Source organism: Oryza glaberrima, chromosome 1 (assembly GCF_000147395.1).
Source record: "Oryza glaberrima chromosome 1, OglaRS2, whole genome shotgun sequence".
Lineage (NCBI taxonomy): Eukaryota > Viridiplantae > Streptophyta > Magnoliopsida > Poales > Poaceae > Oryza > Oryza glaberrima.
The window spans coordinates 28,363,612-28,373,992 of NC_068326.1; the positions used below are offsets into that span (position 1 = coordinate 28,363,612).

The following is a 10,381-nucleotide window of genomic DNA, read 5'->3' on the forward strand; positions in this document are numbered from 1 at the left end:
CTAGCGGTAGCACGTACTCTAAGATGCAATGTGTGTATGACAAGTGAGACCAGATATTAATAGTGTAGTATGTAACTATTGTATGAATGGGCTATTAGATTGACCATATATGAGTTGAAGCTACTAGTTGGCTATACTATTAAACTTGCTCTTATGAGATTCTATCTTTTTAAGGAAAAAAGAGCTAAAGGATGTGTTCGGTACTCCAGTTTTTTATCTTTTACTTTTTTATTTTATTTAAATGTGCTTCCGAACAAATAAACAATGTGTTTTTTCAAAAAAAAAAAGAAAGTTATAGAGTTGCTTAAAAACCATATTAATCTTTTTTTCTAAGTTTTTATGAATAATACTTAATTAATCGTGCAGAGCAATATTATTTTCCGTGTGAAAGGAAAGATTCGATGCTGTGTAATGCCGAACGCACCCAAGCCTCTCGTCGTAGCTTATCTACCGTAGTTAAATTTTAAAATTTAAATGTTAATCTGAGAATAGAATTTGGTGTTATTTTCACCGTGGTCCATTTCTTAGCATTTATTTTAAGCCGCTAATAACATACTCTCTTACTCTCTTTGTTTCACATTGTAATAAGTTAATCTAGGTTTGTCATACGTCAAAAAAAAATTTAAGCTCAACCAATCTAACAGAAAATTACAAAAACATTTCTGACATAAAATAAATATACTATAAAAATATATTGATTGATGGATTCAATAAAAATACTTTAGTGTTATGGATGCTAATATATTTTTTCTATAAACACCCAAAGTAACTTATAATATGAAACGAACAGAGTAGATGTGAAAGTTTTTGCTATAAATTATTTTGGTTATCTTTTTGCATGGCTTATCAGTCGTACCTCAAAAGATCAAACTATATGCCTTTCAAGATGAACCTTAAGGCACTGTTGCACACCCGTTAACGATGGATTTACTGTAAAAAAAACAGAGAAAACCACAACATATAACCCGCACAATTAAAAAAAATCAAGATCCGTTACAAATAGATCGAATAACATGTGGATACTTTTTTTTATATCATGACAAAATATTGGCAATGTTGAAGTCTAGATGGAATTGGCATCACCAATATTTTAGCAAACTATTTGTTTGATGGCATATTCTTTTAAGCAAACCAAACATTTGCAAAGTACTACTACGTCCCTCATATAAGTTGTTTTAGTTTTGTTCTTAGTTAAAATTCTCTAACTTTGATTGGTTTTAGATTATTTTTTGAAATAATATTTTTAAAAGAAAACTTCAAATGTTATAGATATTGGTATATTTTATTTTTATAAATTTGGTCAAAGTCCAACTTATAACATAACTTAAGCACCTTACATCGGAGATAATAGGTGCTACTCCTATTTTAAACGTATCCTCAGCTCGGCGCTGGCCGACCAGCGGTCCAGCAGTACTATACTATTGCAAATTGGAATGCCGAACTTATCAGGCGAGCTACTAGTTCAAAGCTTCCCGTCTAGAACATACGTTTACGTAGGGCAGCAACCTGCGAAGTCCATCCTCGCGCGTTTTTGCTCTCCTCAAGGGCGTTTCAGTGGGGAGTACGGCTGACCCGATTGTTGAGACGAGTGGCGGTTTCAACTCTCAACTGACGGAAGGGGAGACGCACGCATCGTCATCTGACCGGCCGCTCACCCGATGAGGCGAGCGATTCGATCGGATGGGCGGATCGATTGGGTTGGGTTGCATTGGATTGGATTAGGCGCGGGAATCAGGTGGTGGCGGACGGGTGGAAGTTAGGACGGCAGCGCAGCTGCAAGTTGGCCGGTTTCTTTTTGTATTTCTCTGGCGTGGTCGGCTGGTTCAGCTAGCCGGTCAGATGCATGGAGCGGATAGAGTCGATTTCTCTTGTACGAGTAGATCACGGAAGGAATGATGATATTTTACGTACATAGGCCTAGAGAATTTTTAGGGCGTTTCGTAGTGGATGGGTCAATGTATGGAGCACTGTGTTTTAATAAGACGGGAAAGCTGGAATCCAAGTAGAAACTCCTGGAGACACCGCCGCGCCGGGGGGACAAGCATCGTGCTAGAGCCTGATCGGTAGGAAGGCGATGAGCGGGAGAACAACGATACTTGCTTAGGTCGAGTACGTTAGATCTTCCGCGTTCTTTTCGGCAATTCGGCCCACTGAACATGGCTGGTCTTGCGGCCCACAGTAGCGGTTGGCAATGTCAGTTTATTGACTTCCTGAGCTCAAGCTATGCCTCTCTGATCATGGAATCGTTTTTTTTTTCTTTCTCGAAACAAAAATACAAACATAAAGCTCGTGTACATACTTCCCATTCGAAACTTGAGACAGGTGAAAATTAAGCAAGGGCACGTAAAATTAAAAAAATATTAACGCATGATTAATTAAGTTTTAATTATTATAAATTTAAAAATAGATTTATTTGATATTTTAGAGCAACTTTTTATATAAGGTTTTCACACAAAACATATCGTTTTTCAGACTAGGAAAACATACTAACGAAAATAAAGTACAATCTGCATCTTAAAAAAAAGACCTCACTTTTATAAGGGCCCCTTTGATTTGGAGGAAGATCATATAAATTTTGGATAATTTCAATCCTATAGTAAAATTTCCTATGAAAACCTTTGAAACAAAGGATTGAATCCTATGTTATCTTTTGAAATTCCTATGGAATGAACAATCCTATAAAGATTTTGGAGGAAATTTAGTAAGAGCTAAAACCTCTTGGAAATATCCCTTTGAGTCTATCTTACTCGTCCGATTCCTATGTATTTCCTGGAGTCCAATCAAATGATCATTTTTGTGTTTTTCCTATATTTTGCAATTCTCTGTTTTGCACTTATATTTCTATTAGAATCCTAAATTTTTCCTATTGCTCTATTTTTGTGTCCCTATGATATAATTATAAAGGGGTCCTGAAGGAACACACGCACACTACCTCTACGTGCATTTATGAGATATTGTACTAGCACATCTTTTGATTAACAAAATCATTATAAACATCTAGCTATCGAAGGATACATCACCTGTGATAGAAAGAAATGAACGTATCGTGTAGGATATGTTTGGTTCGATACGATTTAAAAAATGTAGTTTTGAATTTTATAAAATTTTGATAGTTACCGATCCAAACATACGTTAAGGCTCGATTCTGTTTATCTGATTAGATGATAGACGATATATCATTAGGTTTTGTGATATTTACAAACGAATGAACTAATTATTATAACTATTATAAAGTTGAAGTGTTTTTAAATACTATCAAACTTGTACATAAAAAAGTTCTGCAAAAATCGTACGTTTTACTAGTACTTTTGTAGCTTAACAAGCTTATTAATCATGATAATTTATCCTGTGAGAGGAAAATACCCTACGTTACCTATCCCAACTTCCCAAGTCGTGTAATTCTGTAAATTCTCTCACCTAACACCACACAAAAGTGACGAGGCTTTAAACTTAAAACACTTTCGCATGCTTGAACGTGCCAGCTTCAAAGCAAACAGACCCTGTGTTTTGAAGGGAGAAATTGCAACATATGGTGAAATGAACGACGGACGATGGACTGTGAAATGGCCCATTATCTCACTGGGCCCGGTCGTGTGCTGTTTAACCGCAGATAGAGGATGATGAATCTTGTTAGGAAGAAGATTATTTTACCTCCCTCAAGTAAAGAGCTGAGATATAATCGAAACCCTCATCCACAAAACCGGGTCAACTTATCGTCTACTGTAAGACACGGTTTGGACATTGGTTTCGTCATACATAACGGAAAACACAAGAATAATAAAAAATAATGGACCTCGCGTGTTAGTGTTAGTCGGTTAGAAAAATTAAAACAAGTTATGTGACACCCACATGTCAGGAGTACTTTCTCCTAGCTTGACTCATCCACTCAGTCTCTATGCATCCTATCTTGGTGGAGAGGAGAAGTGTAGGAAGAGCTCGCCGGTGGTGCATGTAGAGAAGGCGGCGATACTCAATGGAGAAAGAGGAGATAGAGCTCGTGGCCGAGGCAGTGCTTGGCATTGGAAATAACTAGAGGCTCAACACCTTTCCGAGGACTTCCTCCTGTTGTTCCAAGACTGTCTTTGTCTTGGGTATGTTGTAGCCCCTATGCCATCATCGGGCGTAGCCGCGCACTTGTTAGATCGATAGTACGGAAGCTACTCACATCGTGCCCGTCAGTTGCCGCTGCTCGATGGACTAGCACGATTGGGGCGGCGAAGGGTGGCAAGGCCTAGATCGTGAGACCATCGTTGCTGTGCTTCCCGATAGCTACCGCCTGCGTCTACCATCCCAAAAGATCTCCCGACGACGACGAGTTTATTTTCCACCTCTTCTTTCCTCTATCTCCATCTGCCACCATGGTCGATCTTGTGCCCGTGGCCCACTCATCGAGTACTCGATTTTGCCACTGTTAGCGCCTTGCTCTTTGGCGGCGGCGGCCTGCTCGCTTTCCTCCGTCGTAGATTGACGAGTAACTATGAACTAGGACAATGTGCCATGTAGGAGTGGATAACGAGCCAGCTCGCCTCGGCTCATTAACCTTAACAGGCTAAAAGCCTAGCTCAGCTTGGCTCGAGAGTTGGCTCGTTAAACTCATTAATATATATTTACCAACTTCACAATTTCAATTTTACAAGTTTACCATGTATAAATATAATAATAAACACTACTATCTCCATCACAGTATTAGTGCATCCAGAATATGATGTGATATATCTTAGAACTACAAGTCTTGGATGCACTTAAGTTAGGACGGAGAGACTATCTAATAATGAATTCACTAAATACAAATAGTCTGGATATAATTAAATGACTAAACACTACTTAAGAAGCACTAAGTATACATGAAGATATGACGATCTCTTATATTAAAAATGCGTTCGAACAAAACAAGATAGCTATAAGCGCATGATTAATTAAATTTTAATTATTACAAACTTAAAAAAAAGATATATTTGATATTTTCAAACAACTTTTATATAGAAAGTTTTCGCATAAAACACGTTGTTTAGTAGTTTGAAACCAAGGTAAAATCTTTATTTTTTTGAGAAAAGAACATGACCTAAGTCTCTCCATAAAACATTCTTAAGCATATGTTATTTTCTAGCTTTTTAAAAGAGTGATATATTTGTAGTCTTCATATATCCAAGACTTAAATGAAGATGTTGTTTTTTGGTTTTGTAATTCTAGGTTAAATTGATAATCAGAACCGAAACAACCATTTTAATATTCTTTTTTTACATGTATACGTATAATTGCCTTTTTTACGTAGTACTTACATATATCTACCTATAATAGATTTTGTTATGACTATACAATGGATTTTGGCTATATATTTATATGTTTAGTATAATAAAATTAAATAGACTTATATTCAGATTTATTGTATTAAGATATATTATACTCTATTCGTCCAAAAAAATTAACCTAGGACTGGGACGTGACATAATCTTAGTATAACGTATCTAGACAGAAGCATGTTTAGATATATTGTATTAGATTATGTCCCATCATAGTTCTAGATTAAGATTTTTTGAAGACTGAGGGAGTACCTAATTTTAGTTTTTTATTTTTTTAATGGAAGGAATAGGTATTCATAAGACCATCAGTGACGAGCACCCACCACCAGTCCGATCTGATCATTTGTGAACCGTCTGATATGTGGAGAAACAGTACAACCTGAGGTGGGCTTTAAATAACGCCTCCGCTTCCCAAAACGCCAAAAAGCGCGCCAAACCAAGGGACGCTGCCTTTGCCGCTGCGGGACGGGCCCACGCCGTGTGTGTTTTTGCGGGCGGACTGAGCTTACCGATGCGACCTGTCCCTGTCACTCCCGCCTCGGTAACCGGCGCGCTACCCTCGCTTTCGCTTGCTGCAAGAGCGCATGGCCGTGGACTCCATGGACCCCCTCCTCCTACTACTACTGGGAGAATGGGCCCAAGCTCCTGAACCAGAAAGGGTTTTCTCAAGCATTTAAGCGACTGTTTTCTCAAGCAAAGCATCTACCCAAATGAAAGCCAGGAGCCCAGGATAGAATATGTCGCTAATGAGCCTGTCTAAACTGAGTACACATGGTAAAGTATACTCCACACGAGTGAAGAAGCATCAAAACGAGTAAACGACCCGGTTCTAAAGTCATTTTTTACCGCGGCTCCTCAGCTCGACCGACATGTGGTGGTCCATGTAAAAGAATCTCCCCAGCCGCAAACATTCTCGCATTCTCCACGACTCCACTAGGCACACTTTTTTTTCTCTCTCTCTTGGTCCGATTACCACTGATACGGACGTGGGCCGCTTTTGTTTGAACACTCTCAACCCAATTTTATAACGCCCACCTCGCGTCCGCCTCGGCACGGTCACGCACGCACTCCACTGCACTGCACTGCCCGCTTTGTTGCTCTGTGCCTGTGGGCTGTGGCGTCTGTGACCGTCAGGCGTCAGCTCGTGTCCTCGCCTGCTCGTCCTCCTCCCTCTCCGCTGGTGCTCTCTCTCTCTTCCCTCCACGACTCCACGGACGGTCAGGGCAAGGGCACGGTCTCGCACCGAGCCACGGGCGCACGCATCGCGAAAGCGCGGCCACCGGCTTGTGTTGGGTAGGAGGACTGGCAGGGGCACCAGGCGGCGGAGCGGAGCTCGGGGGCTCGGACGCCAATGGCGCATGTGGCTTTTGTTGCGCTCCTCTTCTTGCTGCTCGTCGGTGAGTCGTTCAACCACACCGCGTTCCTTCTTCCGTTGCTCTCGCTGTTTGCGTAGTAGTGATACTTTTGTGGGGAGAGTGTTCAGTGAGTGAGTGCTACTGCTAGATGCCTTGCTTGCCGGTGAGTGTAGCAACCTGCAGATGTGGGACAAGAATACGATTCTTCTTGTTTCATGGTCCAGTTGTTACGATGCACATTGAACTTGTTCGTTCTTTTGGGGTGAAATCACTCATTTTATCGATGTGTATTTCAAGATTGTTTCTTTTTTTTTGGGAGATGAAGAAATGGAAGAGAAATGATCACTAAAACTATGAAAAATGCATGATTGCAAATGTGGCTTTTGCAGGGCATTGCCTCGGAGGCAAGGTTGGCATCTGCTACGGCCGCAACGCCGATGACCTGCCGGCGCCGGACAAGGTGGTGCAGCTCATCCAGCAGCAGTCGCTCAAGTACGTGCGCATCTACGACACCAACATCGACGTCATCAAGGCCTTCGCCAACACCGGCGTCGAGCTCATGGTCGGCGTCCCCAACTCCGACCTCCTCCCCTTCGCGCAGTACCAGTCCAACGTCGATACCTGGCTCAAGAACAGCATCCTCCCCTACTACCCGGCCACCATGATCACCTACATCACCGTCGGCGCCGAGGTCACCGAGAGCCCCGTCAACGTGTCCGCCCTCGTCGTGCCTGCCATGCGCAATGTGCATACTGCCCTCAAGAAGGCCGGCCTGCACAAGAAGATCACCATCTCGAGCACGCACTCGCTCGGGATACTGTCCCGGTCGTTTCCGCCGTCCGCGGGGGCGTTCAACAGCAGCTACGCCTACTTCCTGAAGCCGATGCTGGAGTTCCTCGTGGAGAACCAGGCACCGTTCATGGTGGATTTGTACCCCTACTATGCGTACCAGAACTCACCAAGCAATGTCTCGCTGAACTACGCGCTGTTCTCGCCGCAGTCTCAGGATGTGATTGACCCCAACACCGGACTGGTTTACACAAACATGTTCGATGCGCAGATCGATTCCATTTTCTTTGCACTGATGGCTCTGAACTTTAAGACTCTGAAGATCATGGTCACCGAGACAGGGTGGCCAAACAAAGGGGCAGCTAAGGAGACCGGAGCAACACCTGACAATGCTCAGACCTACAACACTAATCTCATTCGTCATGTTGTTAATGACAGCGGCACACCTGCAAAACCCGGGGAAGAAATTGATGTGTACATTTTTTCATTGTTCAATGAGAACAGGAAACCAGGAATTGAGTCTGAGAGGAACTGGGGGCTGTTCTTCCCTGACCAAAGCTCTATATACAGTCTAGATTGGACTGGCAGAGGCAATGTGGACATCATGACTGGAGGAAACATTACAAATGCAAATGGTACTTGGTGTGTTGCTTCTGCTAATGCGTCTGAGACAGATCTACAGAATGGTTTGAATTGGGCATGTGGACCAGGCAATGTTGATTGCTCTGCTATTCAACCGAGTCAGCCCTGCTACCAGCCTGATACATTGGCATCACATGCTTCATATGCCTTCAACAGCTATTATCAGCAAAATGGAGCTAACGATGTAGCTTGTGACTTTGGCGGTACTGGAGTGCGGACAACTAAAGATCCAAGTAAGTTGCCACCATTGGTATGAAATCTATATCGGTTATAGTACCATTTTACAATTCCTATGTACTACCTACTAGTGGATGTTTTGGTGAGGTCTGCATCATAGTGTTGTAGCTCAATGAAAGCATATAACTGGAACTAGCATGTGCTGATTATGACCTGTTTATGATGGTAAGTGGTAACATAGGTCCTTGACCGAAATTGTAGTGATAGCTGATAGATAAGCTGGTAATAGATGCTGCAATACTGGCTAAATTTCTGACTTGAACTAATATTCAAATGTTTATGGTTTTTGGTGACATGGATAATACATATGTAAGTATGTAACTGTAATAACATGCTTGTTGTCAATTTGAGTTGTCCGTTATATTTTTCTGGTTCGCTGTTCTCTTGTGCATTGCTTTGTCTTGCATTATCTCTTGGGAGTTTGCTAAGTGTTGATAAGTATTGTTGATTTGGCATGTATGGTATTCATGCTCTGCTCTATTTCACTAGTTAATAGTATTCTCAATGTTCCAACTCTGTTGATCTTGTGGTGAGAACACTAATAATGTTCGTAGGAAATTCCTAGCCCTTGTGCATGGATCAGCACATGCTTTTGTAAATCATGGATATCAAAATTTGATGATGGATATTGTGTATTAATATGGGTTACCGATGGGTAGGTTGCTGGTCCTTAGACCTTAGTCCTTCAAAATGCTATGTGGAAGTGGAACAACCTTCAAGACCAAACTAAAATTATAAAGATATTGATGGTTACATCCATGCCAATTATTGTTACAATGGAGATTTTGCATACGCTCGATTGTTTAGTACTACTAGAATATAAGATGAAGGTATATTGAAATGTGATGATGAATTGTTTTGCTTGCGTGCAGGTTATGACACTTGTGTTTATATGGCTGCCGGGTATGGAAAAGCTTTCTCATATCTTTGTTCAATTTTTTTGAAGCATTTTTTCACCAACTCCTTTGAGAAATAGTTCTGCTGACTATTGTTTTTTCCTCCCTTGAAGGAGTAAGATGAGCACAACAAATTCATCCAACCTTCCAGTTCAAAGTGGGTTCAGCCCATCGCGATTCGACAAAAACTTCTACCTGTTGTTCTCCATGCTACCCATTATGATTGCTGCATGCATTGTGTGATATGTTCGGAAAGAGATCTTGCAGAAGCCTTTTGCCATGGAGGATGGAACGGTAATCGCCTGATACTGGAAACCAGTACTGGTTTGTTTGTCATAGTTAGCGGAGTGTTGTAGTATGACTATGTAGTAGGAAACTAGGAATTCTCTTGCCTTGCGCGGACAGCATATATGAGTTAGCATTATGAACTAGGAACATTTCAGATGATGTCTCTTGGTAGTTATAATCCTATTATGCTCGCTGGATTTTTCAGTGCCACTAATTCTTTGCTGCTACCTTTTTTTGGGGACATGTTTGCTGCTATTCTTCACATGATCTGATCATCACATATAATAGGGGGGCTAATGGGCGATTGACCGATCGGTTTGCCCCCCCCCCCTCCCCCTATACTCCCTCTTCTCCCCCTTCCTCCTCCCCTTCTTCTCGTACACCACACAATTTTTTTTAAAAAATAAAAGTTAGAAAAATTTATGTATAGAAATACTATATATAAATATATATAAAAAATTTGAATTTGAATTTAAATTTAAATCGGGTATGTAAACTTTTGACTTATAAACTTTAGGTCTATAAATTTTAGTTGTATAAACTTTAGATGTATAGAAATGCTATATATAGAAAATATTTGAATTCAAATTCAAATTTGAATCAGATATAATTTAAATTTAAATTTAAATCGGGTATGTAAACTTTTGACTTATAAACTTTGTATCTATAAACTTCAGTTTATAGATGTATAGAAATACTATATATAGAAAATATTTGAATTCAAATTTGAATTAGATATAATTCAAATTCAAATTTGAAACGGGTATATAAACTTTTGACTTATAAACTTTAGGTGTATAAAATTTAAATGTATAGAAATACTATATATAAAAAAATATTTAAATTCAAATTCAAATTTGAATCGGATATATAA

General features: G+C 40.4%; 1 protein-coding gene across 1 annotated transcript; it reads left to right on the forward strand.

Annotated features, from left to right (window-relative positions):
• The first annotated feature begins 6,368 nt into the window (after positions 1-6,368).
• LOC127760072 (glucan endo-1,3-beta-glucosidase 13) lies at positions 6,369-9,717 on the forward strand. Its single transcript, XM_052284281.1, has 4 exons — positions 6,369-6,697; positions 7,045-8,319; positions 9,196-9,226; positions 9,333-9,717. The coding sequence occupies exons 1-4, from the start codon at positions 6,652-6,654 to the stop codon at positions 9,460-9,462; spliced, it is 1,482 nt and encodes a 493-aa protein (XP_052140241.1). The 5' UTR covers positions 6,369-6,651; the 3' UTR covers positions 9,463-9,717.
• Positions 9,718-10,381: the final 664 nt, after the last annotated feature.

Coding starts and splice junctions, on each gene's coding strand:
- LOC127760072 (XM_052284281.1), top strand. CDS start 6,652: ATGGCGCATGTGGCTTTTGTTGCGCTCCTCTTCTTGCTGCTCGTCG. Junction 6,698..7,044: donor CCTCTTCTTGCTGCTCGTCG/GTGAGTCGTTCA, acceptor TGGCTTTTGCAG/GGCATTGCCTCGGAGGCAAG. Junction 8,320..9,195: donor GCGGACAACTAAAGATCCAA/GTAAGTTGCCAC, acceptor GCTTGCGTGCAG/GTTATGACACTTGTGTTTAT.